Below are 24,277 nucleotides of genomic sequence, written 5' to 3'. Positions count from 1 at the left end.
CTCAAAAGCCCTCTAGACGATAATCTGGTCGTCATGTCATTATCATGACCGCTGAATGACATTTGATATAAATTAAGTGCTAATCCTGTCGTTATGTCATTATTATGACCGCTGAATGACAGTTGATATAAATTAAGTGCTAATCCTGCCGTCATGTCATCATTATGACCACTGAACGACAGTTGATTAAATTAATGACACTGATCATGGCGTCATGTCATTATTGTGACCGCTAAGCGTATCATCAGTACAATGACTATATGTCTTAACATCTTACGAGATGTCAATTGATAGGCCCACGGGCCAGAAATTTTAATAAAGGCAGTGGTGGTCTATGACTCCCTGTCAAGAAAAAGGTAATGAACTATGTTCAAACCTCAAGGCTTCGATTCTCTGAAATCCTAGCTTATAATTTATAAATGTCCTTGTGACTAGGCCTTTGTGCCACCTCAATATCCGTAATGTTTTATAACTAGGATAAATTGTAATGCCTCGACTCTCAGAAATTATGGCTTATAAAATTAAACTTGTCCGCGTGACTAAGCCTTTTGTGCTATTACTAAATGCCTTGATCCCAGACGATCATGGCTTATAAATTAACTTGTCTACGCGACTAGGCCATTTGTGCTATTATAAACTTATAAAATTAGGATTTATGATAAAAATCCTGAATAAAATAAACATTATTCCTTTTCTGTTAAGTGTATGTATTAAAGGAGAATCTTAAAAGGTTTGACCTAGCTTGAATGTCATTGAAGACCTTCCTAAAACGGTAAAACCTGTTTAGAAGAGATTCAGATCCTGATTAACACTTGAAAACGTGTTAACACTCCCGACAACAGTGATGCGATAAAATCACGATTGTCACCTTTATATTAGGAGCTTCCAAATTCCTTAATTAGCCTATATGATCGATAGGAATCATGGCTAATCAACGTCGAACATGATGTACACATCTAAACATCCACCTGGGATGTATACCTACGGGCAAAGATGCATACATGAAAATGATAGTTTTATTTCATAACTTCTTGTCAAGACAATGAATTATGAAATTTTCCGATTCAAAGGAATCGTTGATTATGTTTTAAAATTTCCCTAGTGACAAGGCATTTGTGCCATCGAAAAGTCCTATGGAACAAGCCATTGTGCTATATAAGATGTCGCTACGACATTGACAGTCGTGACTTATGTCCCCTGTCTAGTAAGTATAAAGGATTTATTCCATTTAAAAACGCCAAAGATGGTTATTTAAAAACCTAGGCAAAACATGATCAAATAAACTAAATACTATCTATTGGCCTATATGGTTTGTTTGCACCATGGCTATTTAAATTATCAAGTTCGACAATTCCCTATAATTAAGTAAGCTACTACTTCATGGTTAGTTGGCCTTCAAGGTTTCACCATGGCTGACTCCCCCGGGGCTCACAATTATCTAGTTAGTCAGAATGGTGTACATTGACTAGCCTTTGTGGCAAAATAAATTATCTCCCACAAGATGACGGTTGTAGTCTTTGACTCTCTGTCCAAAGGTGAAGGACTATGTTCGAACCTTAAGATCTCTGATCCAATAAGAGTGCGGCTTATATATTAATGCCTTATGTACCATATTTTGTATGTCCCTTGTGACAAGGCCTTCGGGCCTATGATTATCAATGACCTTCATGGCAAGCCTTCCAACTATCTAAAGATTGTCGTTATGACAAGGACAGTTGTGACATTGTGACCCCCAGTCAAAAGGTAATGGACTCGGTCCGAACCATAGACAAAATTGATGGTCCTTCTTGACCTAGTCTAAATATAATTGACATACTTTCTAGTAGCATACTATAAGGAAGTTATGAACCAAACAACCATTATGGTTTAGTAATACCATGACTTTATAAATCATCCGTTACGATGATTCCATAATAACTTGCATCTAAGCATATGTTATTTTTGGGTGTTAGTACCAAAGCTCCGGAATGGAGGTTTCTGACGAAGCACGCAGCAGTGCGGTGGCTAAAAACAAGGATGCAAATATAAATATAAATGTTAATGGCACTACTCTTCAGGCTTTGATTAGCGCAACAATTAGTGAAGTTGTGGATAAGGTCCTTAAGAACAAAAAGGAACCGAGTGTCACTCACTCAAAGAGCCATACGGAAACGCATACATCAGCTCGTAAGGAGAGCTTCGTTCACTCTTCAGATGAAAAGAGCGAACCTCAGGAATTAGTACTCTATGATAAGCCCCGTTCAACTGAGGGCGGGTGCACCTACAAATATTTCGTCTCATGCAAACCCAGAGATTTCAATGGCGAAAAAGGAGCAATTGATGCTATGGAATGGCTTGAGGAAATGGAAACGGTTGTGGACATCAGCGATTGTGCTGATAAGGACGTAGTAAAATTTGTTTCACAATCTTTTAAAGGAGAGGCTCTTGTATGGTGGAAGGCCATGATGCAGTCCATGGGGAAAATTCCCCTATACCTTATGGGATGGTCCAAGTTTGCGGACCTTATCAAGGAGAACTACTGTCCACAACACGAAGTGGAAAAGGTGGAGACAGATTTTCTGAATCTCACAATGAAAAACCTAAATTGTCAGCAATATGTTACCGACTTCAACTCCCTATCTAGACTGGTACCCTACTTAATTACCCCGGAACCAAAACGCATTGCGCGTTTCATCGGTGGTTTAGCACCAGAAATAAAAGGGGATGTTAAGGCTTCAAGGCCAATCAACTACAGATCAGCTGTAGATCTATCCTTGTCTCTCACTCAAGATGTAGTAAGACAAAAGTCGTTCATGAATGAAACTAATGACAAAAGACAAAGGGAGGAGGATAACTCTCAGAACCCTAAGAAGAGCAAATCCAAGCTCCACAATAGCCAACAGGATTCCAACAAAAAGCCTACATGCAAAACCTGTAAAAGAAGACATTGGGGGCAGTGTCGATTAAGCCAAAAGATAAAGCAATGTGGCATCTGTAAAAGAACTGGCCACCAGTCCCACGAATGTAGGGACATGAAGGATGCAAACTGTTTCAGCTGTGGTGAAAAGGGGCACATCAGTACTAATTGCCCTAAGGCTGCCAAGAAAGGAACAGCTAGGTCGGGAAAGGATAAGAAAGGAACCGCCTAGACTACCGGTTGAATACCTGAGGCAGTGCACATCGATAATAGCATTAGGTACGTCCTTTGCCATTTAGCATTGATAATGTCTGCCAAGTATATTTTTACATTAATGCAAGAGATAATAAACCTTTAGCAAACCATAAGCTTAGCAAACTATGGATTACACTCATAAGGACTCCATATATTAAATATGAGGTATAATTTACCAATGAAATCTTTAATGACCTCTCTCCCATCCTCGGAGATAATCCTTTCATAAGAATCTGGAGTACTCTTCCCCAGAAAGAGTACGACAATATATATTATTTATTTTATTTTATTATTTTCTCATTGTTTTCTATCGTCTGCGAATGCCAACTATGTTTGATAAGAGTACCATATGAGGAATTGCGTATCCTAGTGTGTCCCATAGATTACTTCCATGCCTGATCAGTATGGAGGTTTAATGCATGGGATCCCCGAAGATATTCCAATGGTCATATTGTACTAAAGTCGACTAGTAGTATTCAAAGGAGATATCCAATATAAAAAATGTCCTTATAAGTATCTCTACTTAGGGCATCCTTGTAATGGTAAAGGGAATATGTCATTTATCTGACACCGAAAGCGATAGATAAGCTAAAGTCTGAGAATACGGAAATCTCTGACATCTCTATGTGTCATAATTAGCTTCTTTATAAGAATTACCATGTTTACCTTCTGAGAGGCAAGAGGATGTTAGGACAAACATCCCGCTTAGGGCTGCAGTTATTGTAAGAATCTTATATCTGTTATTACCAACGAATTAGGAAGAGCTAAGAGCCAAAATAAATAAGTTGGATAAGGTTTCATAAAGCCAAAAACTCAAGGTTTTAAGAACTCCGATTTTTAGTAAATAAGAAAGACGGTTCATCTTGCTTATGCATTGATTACCGCAACCCTATTTAGGCAACAACTGGGAATCCCCAAATTTCTGCCAGGATCGTCGATTTATTCGACTAACTGTAAGGAACAACTATTCTTTGAGGTTAGTTTTAAGCAATGATTGGAATAACCATCTCACCCTACGATTAGCTTGTCTATAATAGTGGTTATATAAGTATCAGGGCTGCTCCTTTGGGAGACCTTGTATAGATGGATGTTAAACATCTATTGCTAGACAGAAAATTGGTAAAGTCCAATTATCAAGATCTAAAAGTTGCCTTGGAAACAACGAATAAGATCGAGCAAATCCATAACCATCTATAAGTTGCCAGTATTCGGCAGAGAATCAAGGATTCATGGAAATAGCAAACCTCCTAAGTTCTTGTTAAGAAATGAGGTTCAACAAAAGATATCACCCTGGAAAGGTGTGCCAATTCGTTAATTGTCAGGCTAGTGAGCTCTGAATGTATGAAATCATTCGAAGTAATCAAATATATCAAGATCAAATAACTTATGAGCTAACACTTATTTAAGGAGCTTGGCAGAGCTCGCAATGTATCACACCCTAAGGATTAAAGGATATGTTTCGCCAATAAGTCATGAAGCGCTATCACATAACGGTTGGCAGTCAGACGGGCCGAGTGAGCGTACCATCCAAACATTGGAAGACATGCTTCGAGCATGTGTGATTAATTTAGGTGGCAGTTGGGATAACCACCTACCCTTGATAGAGTTCTCCTATAAAAATATCTACCATACTAGTATTAGGACCGCGCCTTTTGAGGCTTATACGGTAGAAAGTGTAGATCGCCCATCTGTTGGGCAGAAGTTGGAGATGTCCAACTATCAGGACCAGATATCGTTTTTGAGACGACGGACAAGATCGTTCAGATTCGCGATCGTTTGAAAGCTGCCAGGAATAGGCAGAAAAGTTATGCGGATCCTAAGCGCAAAGACTTTCACTTCAATGTAGGTGATAAGGTATTGCTTAAAGTATCGCCCTGAGAGGGGGTGATGCGATTTGGTAAGAAAGGCAAGCTAAGCCCGAGATACATAGGACCTTTTGAGATAATCGAACGTGTCGGGGCAGTCGCTTATAAGTTAAACTTGCCTGAGGAACTTAGCGCTATTCATAATGTGTTCCATATCTGTAATTTGAAGAAGTGTTTCGCTGACGATTCACTGGTTATACCGCATACAGATATACACATAGACGAAAGTCTAAAATTTGTGGAAAAACCTTTGTCGATTGAGGATCGGCAGGTAAAGAAGCTTCGAAGGAAGCACGTGCCTATTGTTAAGGTCAAGTGGGATGCCCGTAGAGGTCCCGAATACACGTGGGAAGTGGAATCCACGACGAAAGAAAAATATCCCCATTTGTTTGAATAAATCTCGGGGTCGAGATTTCTTTTAAGGGGGTGAGGATGTAACACCTCGAAAAATTTCATCCAATAATGTCTTGACACGTGTCATAAGGTTCCGGTATGTGAAAACATACTTTAGAGGGACTAAAAGTGACAAACGGTGAAAACTATGGAACGTAAGGGTCCAAAGTGTCAACAATGGATAAATAGGCTCTATGATAACCCCACATAATGTTTATAACCTTAAACGGATGGTTCATGGATCATACGACGCGGAAATTGCACAAAAGTGAAGTATTGTAAACTATAGGGGCCAAAAGTGTCAACATGTTTAATTTATACCTCTGAGTGAACTTTTGGCAGACCCGAAGCTTTGTATAGCTAAAATATACCCACTAGAATATGTGGTAAAAATTTCATGAAGTTTCGTCAACGTATGAGAAAGTTATGGCCAAAACCGTACTTAAGGGACTAAAAGCGTCAACGTCGAATTTCATGGCTTTTCGGTTGAGCGCAAAGTTATCCGAGGGCATTACCATGTTGGTAAAAGTCCTAAGGTTCTTAAAAACCAAGTTTGGGGGTTTACGGGTCGAGAAAAGTAGCCGAAACATCGCGTACAAGCTCAGGGACCATTTCTGCCAAACTTGAAACTTGTTTGGCTGAACCAGGGGTCAGGCGACCCGCCTGGGAAAGCCCAAGCGGGCCGCGTGGGGCTGCCAGCGACAGAAAACTCATTTTGGGTCGATTTGGGTCCGAATTTGAGTTGATTACAGTTGTTCTTGCCTCCAAATGCTCCAATTAGAAGCCATGCATGGCTAGGCAAACAGTAAACCTCAAAATTGCAGCTTTAAATCCGAATTCATCTCATTCTTGGGCATTTACAATTGGGAACAAGAGCTCTCAAGACTTGCAAGACTCTCTCAAGCTTTCTGGAACTAATCTGATCAACAAGGCCGACTTCTAGTGTTCTCTAAACACCTATAGGACCCTTGTAAGCTTTCAATTCGTTCTTTAATCCGTCTTGTTGTGATTATTGATAAAAGTCAAACTGGGTGTTCATAAGCCTTGACTTTCCGATTAAACGGATTTCTTTCAGTCATTTCTCGAATTGAAACTTGTTATAGATTGGTATTTATGTGGGAAACAAACCCTCAAAAGGGTACCCTCTGATTCCCACTGCATGCGTGCTAAATGTCGAGTCAAACCTATTTCTAAAAAGTCAACAGAAGCGATTTATGTGAAAAATGACATAAGTAATGATATAGATGACATGCAATCTGATTGATCATCATAAATAACTTATAATACATATAAGAATGTGTTTTAATCATCATCAACTCGACAATCTATAGTATAGACACGAATCGGAACCGAAAGTCTTGTAAAACGATTATTTCGTAGACTATCGATTCGGATTCGTACATGCATGTTCGAGATCTGTATTGGAAAGTATTTTTAACCATTTTTATTTTGGTTAAGCTTTCTGGAATTTTTGTTAATAAAGTCTATGCTTAGCCTATTCGAATGCATGTTTCCGATTTATGCATAAAGTTGACTATCTTGCCCTTTTTGATATAAAACGTGATTTTTGGAAAAGTGAAAGAGTAGAAATCTTTATTTTTATTATATAAACTTGCACCGAAAATTTCGGATCAGTTGGTGGTCCAGATTGTGAGTTATGGCCATTAGCGTAAAACTATATTATAAATTTACATAATCGGTCCTTTTCGCGTATGACCTATTTCTGGCCACGTTTTGATACAAAACTTTCTACCAACTGATGTATTATAATATTCTGGGAATTTAGATGATTTTTAATTAATTTTTGGCTGAACGGATCCTAGATCGCCTAATTATTTCGGGTTATGTCGGTTTTGACCGTTTAAGCCATAAACTGAGTTTTACACATCCTTTTGACCCGAAACCTTTTCCTACTGATTTTATATGAGGAATAAATTATTTTAAGTATTTTGGAAATATAAAAATCTCAGATTTATTGTGAAAACCCGAAAACGCCCTTAAATCGCATTTCTAGCATTTTAAGCGCATAGTAAGCGTTATACTCGTTTTAAACATATAAGACTTGTACCTACTGATGTAAATTGCATATTTTCATATAATAACAGTACGTATAAGTATATAAACTCAGACTTCCAGTTTTGGCATTTTTAGCCCTTGTGAAATTACTAAAATACCCCTACGGTGCATAGTTTGGTTTTAAATGATAAATCTGATATATGGGTCATGCCCTACTGATATAATATGTTATATTAAGTATATTTACTGTATGAACCAGACCCGAAACTCAGATTTCTAAATTTACTCTTTTATGATCTTTTAAATGACCAAAATACCCTTTTAAGGCGTAAATTGGGTTTAAAATTATTCCGGGCAATATAGGACATAACTTACTGATATTATATCATAATTAAAGCATATTATATCTGGGAACTTGCATTTGAATCATTTGACTACCCGTATCGCCCTTTTTGCGTTCGGTCCGGTTTACGTAACTAGTTTGCGTAGATTGACCGAAACGGGTCAAACATTATCATTTTTGTCTCAAAATCCAGAATGTATTTAGTATACCCATATTATACAAGTATTCGAACTTGTCGGGTCTAAATAACGTTCTATCCGGTCTTCGCTTAATCGTGCGCTTGAACCGTATACTTCCTTAAGACTAACCGGTCTAAGCTTAGACTTAATTAAAGACCCGTTAGTAATCTAATTGGTTATTTATACCATCGTTCCAGACTAGAGCCTTCCGGTAAATTGTACCTACGCTTACTTAAGTGAATACGGCTGAGTTATTATAATTCTTGCAATTTAAGACAGGAGCTAGCTCAGGTAAATACATCTTAACTTATTTTCCCTATTACGGGCTTGGGATACGATAATATAAATACCGCATGGTCAGGTATGGGATTCGAAGACCAATGTGTCGGGAAATCCAAATAACCTGTTTTTAATTCGTATTGCTTGACTGAAACATTGGGGGTTAATGCGACCGTGTCCTGGATATCCTTGACTCATTAAATGAAATGGCCACGACCTAAGCACGGGGTGTAGGCATACACCTGACAGACGCTTTATGCTATTAATTGATTATACCCAATAAGGGATTCCCAATAAGGGAATAGTGGTGTGTCGGTTAATCTTGAACCGGCATAGGACCGGGCCCCGTATGTAGAGCAAGTTATGTAAAACTGATAACATGAGATATAGTTTATCCCAAGTATAAAAGATTAATCTTGCCTTGTGCGTTTTAATCAAGTGTCAAAATAGTTTTGTGCCTTGTGCGCCTAAACCAATTTTCATAAACTCTTTTCAAATGAGTCAGTTGAGTGTATTTACCAGTGAAAACTGACGTATTTTCCAAAGTCTAAGTGACAGGTACAAGTACGTAATAGGCTGGAAGCTGCTCAGGGCATTAGTATGGAATCTTGCAAGTTCTAGGCGTCTAAAGTCTGTTGAACATTTATCTTATTTTATTTGATCCGCCTGTGGATCCGTTTCAACTACTTGTGATATTAAATATTACGTTTATGTAAAGTTGAAATGAATCTATTTCTGCTTCCGCTGTGCATTTATATATTGTGTTGTTTGACTATGATGTTATCAACTACGTCACGTTACCCCCACCGGGCCCACCGGTGACACGTGGAAATTTGGGGTGTGACACTTCATGACCTCCGGGACGTCTTTTGTAACACCTCGAAATTTTGTGTCCAATAATGTGTTGACACGTGTCATGAGTTTACACGTGGTATTAAATACTAAATAAAGGACTAAAGTTGACAAACCTTGAAAGTATGTAAATTCTAGGGTTAAAAATGTCAACAAGGGGTAAATATACTGTATAGTAACCCTAAATGATGCTCGTACCTTCAAACGAATAAATCATGGATCGTACGGAGCGAAACGCGGGAGAAAGTGAGAGATTACAAGCTACAGGGGTTAATTGTGTCAACATGTTTAATTTATACCTCTGAGTGACCCTTTGACGAACCCGAGACTTTGTAACAGCAAATTACGTTCACTAGAATATACGATATAAATTCCGCGAAGTTCCGTTTTCAAACGAGAAAGTTATGATCAAATTCGTAGGCGAGGGGTTAAAAGCGTCAACAATAAAAGTTAAGGCTTTCCGGATAGTAATTAAACTAACCGGGGACTTAACAATGCGGGTAATAGTCACGAGGCCCCTATTCGTAAATAATCGAGGGCCAAATCGCAAAGTTACCCCTTCGAAACCGAAAGGTCAGGCTCATCATGGCAAAAGATTTGAAAATCTTGATTTACTGGCCTCAGGCGGGCCGCGTTGATGAAACATGTAACTTAATGCGGGCCGCGAGCCATCTGTAGATACGGTTCCTGACAATTGGATTCAGGCGGCCCGCGTCCATGTTGCTTAATCCTTCATGCGGGCCGCGTGAAAGGCACAGATGCAGAAAAATGATTTAACTTGCCTGTTCAGCCTCCTAAACGACTTGTAATGCCTTTAAAACCTTCCAAGAGACCCCTAAACTATCCCTAAGCATTAGGGACACATGTTGATGGGTTGTGGTCAGTGGTAGAGTTGTGTGTCAACTTCTTGTGGTGAGAAATCCACTATAAAAAGGCCATGAAGTTGCAACATGTTTCCTCACATCTTCAAGTGCACTTCTGGTCATTCTTAGAGCTCCCAAACAGGCTCAAGTCTTCACATTTCGTGCATAGGACTTCAGTAAGTGTTCTACTCCTTTCTTATTTGAGTTATCACTTAGTTTTAGCTTAGAAGTCACACCGTCGTAACTAACGGTTGACTTTGCGATAAATCACGAATGGTCTAGTGGTTTATCGAATCAGAGGTAGTTATGTGTTGGTAATCATGTGGGCTTTAAACCCCTAAAAGGGCACCCTCTGATTCCCACTCTAACTAGTCCGAATGTCGAGTCAAACGTGCTTAGAAAAAGTCAACAGAAATGCTATTTTTCGATTTCATGCATAATCAGTAATGTAGATGATGTGTAACCTGTTTAAACACTCATAAAACATGATAATAAGTATAGTAACTAGTCTAAAGCTTGTTTGATTCGACCATTTACTGTTTTGACCCGGTTCGGAGCCGAAAGTCGCAAAGCTTTGACTTTTGCTTTGACTTCAGTTCTGACCCGTTAAAGTATGATTTAGACATACCTTAGGACTCTCTTAGGACCAGGTTACATGATGGTATAACCCTCTGTGACCGGTTCGTTGTTTGTCCGAGTCTTTTACACCTTTCCGTTAAATGCTTAACAGTTGACCGTAACGCCCTTTTTAATTTAAAACGATAATTTCGGACATGTGAAAGGACTATAACCTTAGTTACTGATTTCTAAGCATGTTCCTAAAATTTCACGTCAATCCGAGGTCCAGAATAGGAGTTATGCTAAATAGCGCAAATTACGGAAACTTTAGTAATTAAATAGCGCAATTAGCATAACGCCTATCTAAACCCAGATTTCGACACCAAACCTTTTACACATTGATGTAAAATAATATTTTGGGATTTTTAAAGATTTTTAATTATTTTAACCTGCTCATAACCTGCGGTTATGGCAACGGTTCGGTAAATACCGAATATACCCTTTTCGGCCATAACTTGAGTTCTACAAGGTCTTTTGACCCGGTTCCAGTTGCTACTGATTTTATATAATAAATAAAGTATCTTGGACTTCATAAACTGTTCGGGAAACTCAGATTTCCTGTAGAACTCAGAAACCTCTTTTATAATCTTTAAAAAGACCGAAATGCCCCTACGGGGCATAAAATGGATTTAAACTCATTACGGGCATTATGGAAGGTATCCTACTGATACCACAACCTATTTAAAGCATATTGACTTAGGAAACCAGTGTAGGACTCTTACGGTTACCCGTTGCGCCTTTTGCGCGCACGGTTCGGCTTGTGTAACTGGTTTACATAAACTAGCCGAAACGGGTCAAACCATATTGTTTTGACCCCAAATTCCAGAGTGTGGTTATTATACCCATATAAAACAAGTCTTCAAACTTGTTGGGTCAAAATCACATTCCATTCCCGGTTTTCGCCTTTCACGCGATTAAACCGTAATTATCCTTTGAAACTGACCGGTCTAAGCTAAGGCTTAATTAAAGACCCGTTAGAAATCTAATAGGTTATTATAAACCTTCGTTCCAGATTAGGAGCCCAGTAAAAGTACTTACATTTACTGTATTGGAATTATACTTTGCTCAGGTAAATACTCTTAACTTATTTCCCTATACGGGCTTGGGATACGGTACTATAAAAGTACCGCTTGGTCGGGTATGTAGTCATTTAAATCGGATTGTGATTAATGTATTTACATAACCCGCTTTGTTCTGTATTATTTGATGTATGGCCCTTGGGGTTAAATGACCATGTCCCGGATATCCTTGGCATCATTTTACGAAATGGCCACGACCTAAGCACGGGGTGTAGGCGTACGCCTGACAGATGCATTATGTAAAAACTGGTAATCCACTAAAGGAATCTACCTTGTGGGCATTATACCGGTGGCGTGTCAGATAACTTAAACCGGCTCTTCTAACCGGTACTAATGGACGGCAAATAAGTAAATCTGTATACAAGATTATATACAAATAATTGTCCCAAGTTATAAAGATATTTTTGCCGAAGTGCATTCAAATCAATTTACAAACTCTTTTCAAAACGAGTCAGTTGAGTTGTATTTACCAGTGTAAACTGACGTATTTTCCAAAAAGGTTAAGTGCAGGTGCTAGACGTAATAGGCTGGCTACTCCAGACATCATTACTCAAGTCTCGCAAGCTCTAGATGTCAAAGTCTGTTGAACTATCGTTTCTGTTTTATTGTCGATCCGCCTGTGGATCTTTTTACTCTCCGTTGTAATACTGGATATTACTTATATTCGGATTGTAATATATTTTACCTTTTGCTTCCGCTGTGCATTCATATAATTGTGTTGTTTGACTATTATGTTGCCAACCACGTCACGGTATTCCCCCACCGGGCCCACTGGTGAGACACGTGGAAATCGGGGTGTGACAGGTTGGTATCAGAGCCAACACTGAGTGAATTAAACACTAGCCTTTGTGTTTAATCTCAGTTACGCAATTGCACATTCTTGAGTCTAGACAATAACATAGGACGAATTCCATTTCGTTTCATTACTTTTTGTTATTTTTCTGATTAGCCCTTGCATGGGCAAGTCATGTTCTTAAGAAGTCCCGTTTAGGGCAACCATATGCTTGTTTTAAATTCTTAAAAAGGAACGATTATGTTAAGATATCATTCCTATATTATATAAGATCTACCATTATAATAAGATGACAAAATCTAAAAAGGACAAGACCTAGCTCATGTGTCATTTTAAGGCAGGGCCAAGATGGTAGTTCCATAATTAGATTCAGATCCTCGTTAACATTCCAATTAAGGATTGTTCTACGTTAATTATTAAATAAAGAATCTTAAGAGTGAAACCTAGCCAGGTGTCCTTATAAGACCCGGCCAAGATGGTAAGACCTGATTAAAAGATTCAGATTTCCCAGTTAACCTCTGTAAACATGTTAACGTCTTGGCAGATGTGATTCGTTAAAATCGCACGCGTCATTCTTATATAAGAATCCTTTTAAGGATTCCAAAGCCCAAATTGATGATTTGTAAATCATGGGTTAAATCATCAATAAAGATGATCAATTATTAAACATCCATTAGTGGTGTAGTGCCTACGGGCCATACTTATTGTCATATAAGACAAAAGGCAGTTGTAGTCTATGACTCCCTATCAAGAAAAGGTATTGAACTTTGATTCGAACCTTAATGCCTCGATTCTCCGAAATCATGGCTTGTAAATTAAACTTGTCTACGTGACTAGGCCTTTTGTGCCAATATTAACGTATAATTTAGGATTATGATAAAGATCCTGAACAATTTTATCCTTAACAAATTAACCAAAATGTGTTTTAAAAGCATGGTTAATAAATCGTTTAAGAACGGTAGTACTGAAAGGGCTTATAAATAAACTTTGCCCCTACCTTCTTTTTGTAGCAGCAAAGACTACATGGCTGACTCTGACGAGATAAACAGTCATCCTTTGGAAAACCACGATGATAATGATAGAGTTAATATAACCAAAGGAGAGCTTCGTTCACTGATTAACACAGCTGCATCTAAAGCTGTAGAAGAACAACTTAAGGAGTATAGTGAGACGCATAGTCGAGCCTCATCTGTACCCCGCTCTAAATCTGTCCCTAAAACTAATTCAGAGCCTCATAACAAGCCGCCCTCTAAAAATGAAGGACCAAAGAAGGATGACGATCGTCATTCATCAAATGAACACAGTGTCCCATCCAGGAAGCCAGTGTTCGATAATGAACCACGTACCAAGTCTTGTACCTATAAGTACTTTGTTTCCTGTAAACCCCGAGATTTCACTAGGGAAAAGGGAGCAGTTGATTGTATGACGTGGTTGGATGAAATGGACACGGTGGTGGACATCAGCGGTTGTGCTGAAAGGGATGTAGTAAAGTATGTATCCCAATCATTCAAAGGAGAGACACTGGCATGGTGGAGGTCTCTCATTCAAGCTTCTGGGAAGATCCCGCTTTACAACATGACATGGGAGCAGTTTGTTACTCTCATTATGGAGAACTACTGCCCTCAACATGAGGTCGAAAGAATTGAATCCGACTTCTTGTCATTGGTAATGACAAACTTAGATTGTCAAGCCTATCTTACCAGTTTTAATACCCTGTCCAGACTGGTTCCTTACCTAGTAACACCAGAGCCCAAGCGAATTGCTCGCTTCATTGGGGGTTTAGCCCCAGAAATTAAGGCCAGTGTTAAGGCTTCAAGACCTGCTACGTTTAGGTCAACAACTGATCTCTCCTTATCCCTTACTTTAGATGCGGTCAGGTTGAGATCGCTAAAGAAATCTGAAGAAAGTAAGAGGAAGCGTGAGGATGATAACTCACGAGGGTCAGAGAAGAAGCGCAAAGGAAACACTGATTCTAAGAAGTTTGGGTCTGGAAGGAACAGTCAGCAGACAAAGGAAAAACCAAAGTGCACGAATTGCCAGAGACGCCACTTTGGAAAATGCAGACTTGAATCCAATTCTAATTCAGGAGCACCTGCATGTGGGATATGCAAGTCTAAAGAGCACAAGTCGGTAGAGTGCAAGAAGATAAAAGATGCCACATGCTACAACTGCAATGAGAAAGGGCATATCAAAACCAACTGCCCTAAGTATACCAAGAAACCTGAAGAGGTCAAGAAGACAAATGCTAGAGTCTTTCGATTGGATGCCAAAGAAGCGATTCTAGACGATACCGTGATCACAGGTACTTTCCTTGTAAATGATGTCTTTGCAAGAGTACTTTTTGATTCAGGCGCTGATAAGTCTTTCGTAGATCATAAATTTTGCAAATTGCTGAATATGCCTGTCAAAACCTTAAATGTGAATTATGAGGTAGAGCTAGCAGATGGCACCATAGAAACCGTCTCCACTGTGTTAGATGGATGTGCGATATACATTAAGAACCACTCTTTTCCTCTATCTATACTTCCCTTTAAATTGGCCGGTTTTGACATAGTATTGGGTATGGACTGGTTATCTCACAACCAGGCCCAAATCGTCTGCAACAGAAAGCAAGTGGTGATAAAGACTCCGTCTGGTGAATCGCTTACCATTCGGGGAGATACCCAGTACGGACTGCCTGAGCAAGTGACTATGCTCAAGGCTTCAAAATGTTTAAAGAAGGGTTGTGTCATCTACATGGCACAAGTGATTATTGAAGAGCCAAAACCGAAGATAGAAGACATTCCCGTCATTTCGGAATATCCAGAAGTTTTCCCTGAAGATCTACCTGGTTTGCCACCAGATAGGCAAGTGGAATTCAGGATTGATATCATCCCTGGAGCAGCACCTGTTGCTAGAGCACCTTACAGGTTAGCACCAACCGAAATGAAGGAGTTAAGGACACAACTAGATGAACTACTAGCTAAAGGTTTCATTAAACCTAGTTCGTCTCCTTGGGGAGCGCCAGTCCTGTTTGTCAAGAAGAAGGACGGATCGATGCGTCTGTGCATCGATTATCGCGAGCTTAACAAAGTCACGATAAAGAATAGATATCCCTTGCCGAGGATCGACGATTTGTTCGATCAGTTACAAGGGGCAAGTTATTTCTCGAAGATTGACTTGAGGTCAGGCTACCATCAACTGAAAGTCAGAGATGAAGACGTACATAAAACCGCATTTAGGACTCGTTATGGTCACTATGAGTTCCTAGTGATGCCTTTTGGGCTCACTAATGCACCGGCTGCGTTCATGGATCTCATGAATCGCGTTTGCAAGCCGTACTTAGACAAATTCGTCATCGTTTTCATCGACGACATTCTTATCTACTCTAAGAATCAAGCTGACCATGAGAAACACCTTCGATGTATTCTCAAACTCCTGCATCATGAGAAACTCTATGCCAAATTCTCTAAGTGCGAATTCTGGCTTCGAGAAGTCCAATTTCTTGGACATGTGGTGAGTGAGCATGGTATCCAAGTGGATCCCGCTAAAGTGGAAGCTGTCATGAATTGGCAAGAGTCAAAAACGCCTACAGAGATTCGTAGTTTCCTGGGTTAGCAGGATATTACAGGCGTTTCATTGAAAATTTTTCAAGGATTGTTGCGCCCTTAACTTCCCTGACCAAGAAGAAGGTAAAGTTTGTTTGGGGCCCTAAGCAGCAAGAGTCCTTTGATATTCTGAAGCAAAAGTTGAGCAACGCTCCTGTACTGACATTGCCTGAAGGTACCAAAGAGTTCGTAGTTTACTGCGATGCATCACACACTGGCATGGGGTGTGTGCTTATGCAGAAAGGCAAAGTTATTGCCTATGCTTCAAGACAGTTAAAGGTGCATGAAAAGAATTACACCACCCATGACCTGGAGTTGGGTGCCGTTGTGTTCGCACTAAAACTGTGGAGGCATTATCTGTATGGTATCAAGTTTGTGATCTATTCTGATCATAAGAGCCTTCAACATCTGTTTAATCAGGAGGAATTAAACAGGAGGCAGCGCCGTTGGATGGAGACTTTAAATGATTATGATTGTGAAATCAGATATCATCCCGGCAAGGCGAATGTAGTCGCTGATGCCTTAAGTCGAAAGGAGAGGGTGAAACCCATCCGAATCAATGCCAAGAGCATTGAAGTGAAGAATAATTTGATTGAAAGGTTGTTAGCTGCACAGAGGGAAGCTGTGTTGGAAGCTAACTATCCTAAAGAGAAGCTAGGAGTAACTGAAGAGCAGTTAACTCTTAGCAAGGACGGAATTTTACGATTAAATGGACGAATATGGGTTCCAATTTACGGAGGACTTCGAGATGTCATTCTCCAGGAAGCCCATAGTTCTAAATACTCCGTCCATCCTGGAGCAGATAAAATGTATCAGGATCTAAAGGCAAATTATTGGTGGATAGGCTTGAAAAAGTCTGTAGCCGCTTATGTAGCCAAATGCTTGACTTGTGCGGAAGTCAAAGCTGAGCATCAAAAGCCGTCAGGCTTGCTACAACAGCCTGAACTTCCAGAATGGAAGTGGGAATGTGTAATTATGGATTTTATTACCAAGTTACCCAAGACGAGGAAAGGAAATGATACAATATGGGTTATAGTTGATAGACTGACCAAGTCAGCACATTTCTTACCCATCAAGGAGACTTATAGCTCCGACATGTTAGCCCAGTTATACGTTGATAAGATTGTAGCCTTACATGGCATACCTGTGTCTATTATCTCTGACCGAGATACTAGATACATGTCTCATTTTTGGAAAAGCTTCCAGCAATCTTTGGGCACACGTTTGAATTTTAGTACGGCTTACCATCCTCAGACAGACGGTCAGAGTGAGCGTACTATTCAGACGTTGGAAGACATGCTACGTGCATGTGCTATCGATTTGGGTGGTAGTTGGGATAAGAACCTACCATTAATCGAATTCTCCTACAACAATAGCTACCATACCAGCATTAAGGTTGCGCCCTTCGAGGCATTATACGGTAGAAAGTGTAGATCGCCCGTTTGTTGGGCGGAAGTTGGAGATGTCCAATTATCAGGACCAGAGATAGTCTTCGAAACAACGGACAAGATTGTCCAGATTCGAGAACGTCTCAAGGCTGCCCGAGATAGGCAGAAAAGTTACGCAGATCCAAAGCGTAAAGATTTTCACTTCGATGTAGGTGAAAAAGTGTTACTTAAAGTATCACCCTGGAAGGGGGTGATGCGTTTCGGTAAGAAAGGCAAACTAAGCCCGAGATACATAGGACCTTTCGAGGTTATCGAACGTTTCAGGTCAGTTGCCTATAAGTTAAACTTACCGGAGGAGCTCAATGGAATTCACAATGTATTCTATATCTGCAATCTGAAGAAGTGCTTCGCTGATGAATCACTGGTAATACCCCATACAGATGTGCACATAGATGAGAGTTTAAAATTTGTGGAAAAACCTTTGTCGATTGAAGATCGACAGGTAAAGAAGCTTCGAAGGAAGCATGTACCTATTGTTAAGGTCAAATGGGATGCCCGTAGAGGTCCCGAATTCACGTGGGAGGTTGAATCCATGATGAAAGAAAAATACCCCTATTTGTTTCAGTAAATCTCGAGTCGAGATTTATTTTAAGGGGGTGAGGATGTAACACCTCGAAATTTTGTGTCCAATAATGTGTTGACACGTGTCATGAGTTTACACGTGGTATTAAATACTAAATAAAGGACTAAAGTTGACAAACCTTGAAAGTATGTAAATTCTAGGGTTAAAAATGTCAACAAGGGGTAAATATACTGTATAGTAACCCTAAATGATGCTCGTACCTTCAAACGAATAAATCATGGATCGTACGGAGCGAAACGCGGGAGAAAGTGAGAGATTACAAGCTACAGGGGTTAATTGTGTCAACATGTTTAATTTATACCTCTGAGTGACCCTTTGACGAACCCGAGACTTTGTAACAGCAAATTACGTTCACTAGAATATACGATATAAATTCCGCGAAGTTCCGTTTTAAAACGAGAAAGTTATGATCAAATTCGTAGGCGAGGGGTTAAAAGCGTCAACAATAAAAGTTAAGGCTTTCCGAATAGTAATTAAACTAACCGGGGACTTAACAATGCGGGTAATAGTCACGAGGCCCCTATTCGTAAATAATCGAGGGCCAAATCGCAAAGGTACCCCTTCAAAACCGAAAGGTCAGGCTCATCATGGCAAAAGATTTGAAAGTCTTGATTTGCTGGCCTCAGGCGGGCCGCGTTGATGAAACATGTAACTTAATGCGGGCCGCGAGCCATCTGTAGATACGGTTCCTGACAATAGGATTCAGGCGGCCCGCGTCCATGTTGCCTAATCCTTCATGCGGGCCGCGTGAAAGGCACAGATGCAGAAAAATGATTTAACTTGCCTGTTCAGCCTCCTAAACGACTTGCAATGCCTTTAAAACCTTCCAAGAGACCCCTAAACTATCCCTAAGCATTAGGGACACATGTTGATGGGTTGTGGTCAGTGGTAGAGTTGTGTGTCAACTTCTTGTGGTGAGAAATCCACTATAAAAGGCCATGAAGTTGCAACATGTTTCCTCACATCTTCAAGTGCACTTCTGGTCATTCTTAGAGCTCCCAACCAGGCTCAAGTCTTCACATTTCGTACATAGGACTTCAGTAAGTGTTCTACTCCTTTCTTATTTGAGTTATCACTTAGTTTTAGCTTAGAAGAAACTAACGGTTGACTTTGCGATAAATCACGAATGGTCTAGTGGTTTATCGAATCAAAGGTAGTTATGTGTTGGTAATCATGTGGGCTTTAAACCCCTAAAAGGGAGCCCTCTGATTCCCACTCTAACTAGTCCGAATGTCGAGTCAAACATGCTTAGAAAAAGTCAACAGCAATGCTATTTTTCGATTTCATGCATAATCAGTAATGTAGATGATGTGTAACCTGTTTAAACACTCATAAAACATGATAATAAGTATAGTAACTAGTCTAAAGCTTGTTTGATCCGACCATTTACTGTTTTGACCCGGTTCGCAGCCGAAAGTCGCAAAGCTTTGACTTTTGCTTTGACTTCAGTTCTGACCCGTTAAAGTATGATTTAGACATACCTTAGGACTCTCTTAGGACCAGGTTACATGATGGTATAACCCTCTGTGACCGGTTCGTTGTTTGTCCGAGTCTTTTACACCTTTCCGTTAAATGCTTAACAGATGACCGTAACGCCCTTTTTAATTTATGATGTGAGGTAAAATACACATACTTGTCCCGTGTAAATTGTATATTTTTTGTATAAGTTTTATTTGTTTTTATTTAGTTTTTAGTGTATATTATATTATATTGTGTTTTTGCAGGTCCTGGTGCAAATGGAGCGGAAACGAGTAATAAAGAAATAACCTGCCAGTTGAGTAGAGTAGGGCGCCAATGACTGAACTAAAATCGCCACTATTTTTCTGTGAGTGGATCGAGCCCACTATCTCTAAATTATTATTTGGGAGGATGCCATATTTTTTAAGAATAGTGTACAAAAAGGAAGTTGTTGCATAATATTATGAAAGTTATTAAAAGCAGTCAAGAGACATATATACACGCGCGTGAAGAGATGATTGGGCTGCCTTGGAGGTAATTGGAACATGGACCGAACTCTAAGTATATTGGCTGCCATTGTTGGACTTTTAAGGGGATCACGTGAACAGAGAGAGTGCATGGGACTTTTGGATTGGGCCGACTTGGAGGAGACATCGATTGGAGGAGAGGGGCGGTGATCTTTTGACTTTATTACATAAGGGAGGTGCCCTATTTGGAGGGATATTATTGAAGAGTGGGGCGGCAAGCCTTGATTGGTTGGGTGGACGGCTATAAATTGAACGCACGAACAGAAAAAATATATATCGGGACGGCTGTCATCAGACGTGGATAATTGGTCGCCGCCATACAACATCAGGGGAAGATCATACACGACTGGGAGGCGAAAATTGGACTTCTTTTGAAGGTTCGGGAAGGCGTGGAATCATCGTGAAAGGCTAGGAAGCACTCGGGTTTGAAGATTTTCGGGTTTTATCTTCTCGTTTATTCTTCTTGTTCGTTTGTTCTTTGTTATTCATGTTGAATTCTGGATTAGTTATGATTATTATGTCTTTTGGTACAATGATTCTTGGCTAAACTTTTATACTGCCTAGGTTATGACAATAGCATAATAAAGTTTGGATTTTTATTCGGTTTTTGTCATGGTTGTGGGTCTTTCTTGTATTGTAAACGCTATGGTAGTTTATCTTGGTGCGTATGCGTGCTTGTGATTATTTGATTATTGTTTATTGCTTCATTCGATTCTTGGTGACGGTCTTTATCACATAATAGAGTCGGATCAGGGTTCTTGATTTAGGTGAGTGTCTATATCACGTAATAGGTCATTAATCCTTTAGGGTGAAAACGCGTAAGTAACCTTAGAAACAATATTCGGTAATTAAATAAAATCAAGTGTGCTGCTAGACTCGTCGCAGAAAGGCTCGAGGATATTAATAGGTCTCGGTTTAGTTATAAGGACTTAACATTCCACTGTCTATTAAGCCAAGATTAAAACCCGTAGTTGCTTTAGACGTTCGCGCGGCAAGGTAGAGCGTCTTACATAGGCACTTTCAAGAAACTAGAGGACGGAAAAGAAATCTAGAAAACCGGTGAGCGTAACAGCCTAGGTAGTGCCATAAGAATCGCCTTGAGAGTGTTTGAGGGGCTTAGTGGCGTCTTAATAGGTTTAGCATTCAAAGATCCCGGTTCCACACCACAAAATCATCGAATAGAGATCCAGTCTGAGTTTAGCTTGCGTCTAGCCTAGGTAGTCTTCATCATCTCTGGTCAAAACCTTCGTTCGAGTTCGCGTCTAGTTAGTATAATTTTAATTATATTTTTAGGATATTTAGAAACCCCCCCCCATCAAATAAACAATTAGTTAAGTCCGTGTCAGTCTAGGTCTAGATCGAGTCATTAGCGTAATTTAGTAGAGTCTCTTGGGTTCGATACTCGGACTTCCTTAGGCTATACTGCATCGATCGGTACACTTGCCGGTCGTGTGGTTTAGGGTTTAGAGAGTCTTAGTTTTATAAATTTAAAACTTAGAGAGTCTAGTTTAGGGTTTAATTTAGTTAATTTAGTTAACCCACTTTTAGCACATCAAGTTTTTGGCGCCGCTGCCGGGGACTCTTGGCGATTGCGTTTATTGGCTTCGATTGGACTTAATTGACATAATCTGTGCTACTTATCTTTTGTTTTGTGTTTTCGTGGTGAGTCTGGTGAGTCTATTTGTGTTTTGTAGATTTAGTCATAGGAGTCTAATTGTCCGTGTTTTTTTGTTTTCTTATTTATTTTATTTTTCTTGAGTCTAGTAGATATTTGTGAAATTTGTGGAGGGCCTCACTTTACAATTAAATGCCCCCAATATGAGGGGTCCTCTACGCCATATTATGCTAACCCCTTTGTGTAGCCACAGCAATATTCTTTGCAGGGGTATCCCGCAAATGCTAAGGAGATGTTTCCAAATTTTTTCGAGCTCAGGGAATTAATTTTGGAGTGTGTGCGAGCAACAAAAGATTTGGAGTACAGGGATCCAAGGTTACCAAGAATGATCGATCTACTTGTCGAATATTCGAGCAAATAGGCCCAAATATAGAGTGTGACCTCAGTCGGCAAAGGGATCCAAGGTGTGAAGAATGTGGTGGATCACACCGGTTTGAAGATTGTGCGATTGCTGCTTGGGTTGGAATGGGTTGGAGAAGTAGAGAGCGAACGCAACAGATACAGTGGGGTTATGATGATGATGATGAGTGGGTTACAGTTCAAAGCTCATATTATAAGGCGATAGTGCTCCCCGAGCTTGCTGAATGAGAGACAATATGGGGATATGTGGAGAGTAAGGCAGAAAAAGTAGAGGTAGAAAGAGAAGAAGAAGAAGAGGAGGTAGAAGTTGAGCAACCATCTAATGAAGATCAGATGACTTGGGAGAATGAATTTAAGGAAGAACTAGATGGGTTGCCGGTAGATGAAGAGGTAAAGGAGTTTGATCCGGAGGGAGACCTTGCTTACTTAGAAGTTTTACTTGAAGGAAACCCAATGACGGACATTAAAGAAGAAGAAGTGGTGGTGGAAGAGGAAGAGCACCGCAGCTGCCCCCTGGTGTTAGTACTAAGTGAAGCTGAAAAATCAACAACACCACGGGAGAGGGCAAAAAAAGGAAGATAAAGGATCTGAATCGGAAGAGGATCGAAGGTTGGGGAGAGATGGAGAGGAAGAAGCCGTTCACGAACGATCGGTCTTCTCATTACATGCCACGCATTCGGTTTCTTCCAGGTATGTTTAAATTTTGGTGGTCTGACCCGTTTGAAAATTTTAAAATATTTTATTATTCCACCATTATATTTTTAAATATTTTTGAGTATCAGGTGGAATTAAACGGGTTGGATAGGGTCCAGATCAAAGAAAAACCTCCTGATTAAATTCAAGTGTGGGGAGGTTTTGTAGAGTTTGTATTTTGAGTCGTAGTTTTTGTTTATTGAGTCTTAGTTAGTAGTTTTTGAGTCATTTTTTTAGAGTCAGTATTGCTTTGGTATTTTGCTTGTTTTTGTTGATGCAGGTTCGAATATGTACCACCCGTACTCAATCTCCATTTGGGTGAGTTTGGAGCTGTTTATTCAAATTTCGGGCATTTATCAAGCATGTTAGTCAGTGTCAAAGCCGATCGCGAATGAAATGCTATACGATCGAGCTGGATTGGACGAGAGTTTTGGAGCATCCGCAAGAATTTAACCAGCTAAGTCCTTTCCATTTATGCCCTTGTGTCTTTTATTTCTTATTTATTTTTAGTTTTTTTGAGTCGGTTTCCATCTTACATTGAGGGCAATGTAAAGTTCAAGTGTGGGGATGGGAAACTATCGTTTAGGTCTTAGTTAGTGAGTCTTGAGTCATAAAAAGTCGAAAAACTAAAAAAAAAATTAAAAATTGAAAAATCCAAAAAAATTGAAAAAAATCAGAAAATGTTTTTTGAAATAGAAGTTTGCAACTTAAAAAACGGAAAATGATAGAAAAGTCGTGGTTTTTGTTCGGGTTCAAATAATAATAATATGAGATTAAAATAATTGAGCTTGTGTCTAGTTTGGGATGTGCGGGTAGGCCTGGTTCGGTTTTGAGTTCCTTTGATCTTAATATACCTAATGTCGGTCTACTAGTGGGTTCTCATCTAGGAAAAGTGGGGAAATTGAAACCGCCAAAAATAACATAAGGGGCACCGTTATAAGTTAAAACCGTTAGAGTTTGTGGTCTTGAAAAAAAAAATAGAATAAAAAGTGAGCTAGAAACTAAATGAAAGTAGCCATTCCTATGTAGTCTGGGTTCGGGATAGTGACTCTACAGCCGGATTACCGCTAGGGTGTGTGAAATCGACCGTGCAAAGCAATAAAAAGAAAAAATAATAAAAAGTACCGAAACTAAGTAGTCTGTGGTTGGGGATAGCGACTCTACAGCCGGATTGCCTCTTGTGTCGGGAAAGCACCGTCTAGACTCACGAAAGAAAAAGAAAAAAGAAAAAAAAAGAGAAAAAAGAAAAAAAAATCTGATTGTAAACTCTCCTGGTTTTGATATAAGACGGTTGGGAATTGGTCCAGTGATCGTTCTCTTTGTCCTATAAGTTTGAGGTGGGATTAGATGGGCCTGCGATTTTTAGTGTGAGACCCTAGGTAGATTGACCCATATTTGAACTTAAATTGCATGATAAGGGCTTGGAACCGGGTTGGGTTTAAGTGGATCAATATACTTGCAATCGCGGCTAACACGAGTTTCGGTTTTAATAAAATAACATAAGCTTTGTCCCGA

General features: G+C 39.7%; 1 protein-coding gene across 1 annotated transcript; it reads left to right on the top strand.

The window, feature by feature from the left end:
* Window positions 1-13,454: 13,454 nt before the first annotated feature.
* Window positions 13,455-22,651, top strand: LOC110893156 (ABC transporter F family member 4-like). Its single transcript, XM_022140275.1, has 3 exons — window positions 13,455-13,773; window positions 14,299-14,561; window positions 22,322-22,651. The coding sequence occupies exons 1-3, from the start codon at window positions 13,455-13,457 to the stop codon at window positions 22,649-22,651; spliced, it is 912 nt and encodes a 303-aa protein (XP_021995967.1).
* Window positions 22,652-24,277: the final 1,626 nt, after the last annotated feature.

The sequence above is a fragment of the Helianthus annuus genome, chromosome 12, assembly GCF_002127325.2.
Source record: "Helianthus annuus cultivar XRQ/B chromosome 12, HanXRQr2.0-SUNRISE, whole genome shotgun sequence".
Taxonomy (NCBI): domain Eukaryota; kingdom Viridiplantae; phylum Streptophyta; class Magnoliopsida; order Asterales; family Asteraceae; genus Helianthus; species Helianthus annuus.
Note: the sequence above shows the minus strand (reverse complement) of the source record. Positions and strands in the feature narration are given on the sequence as shown.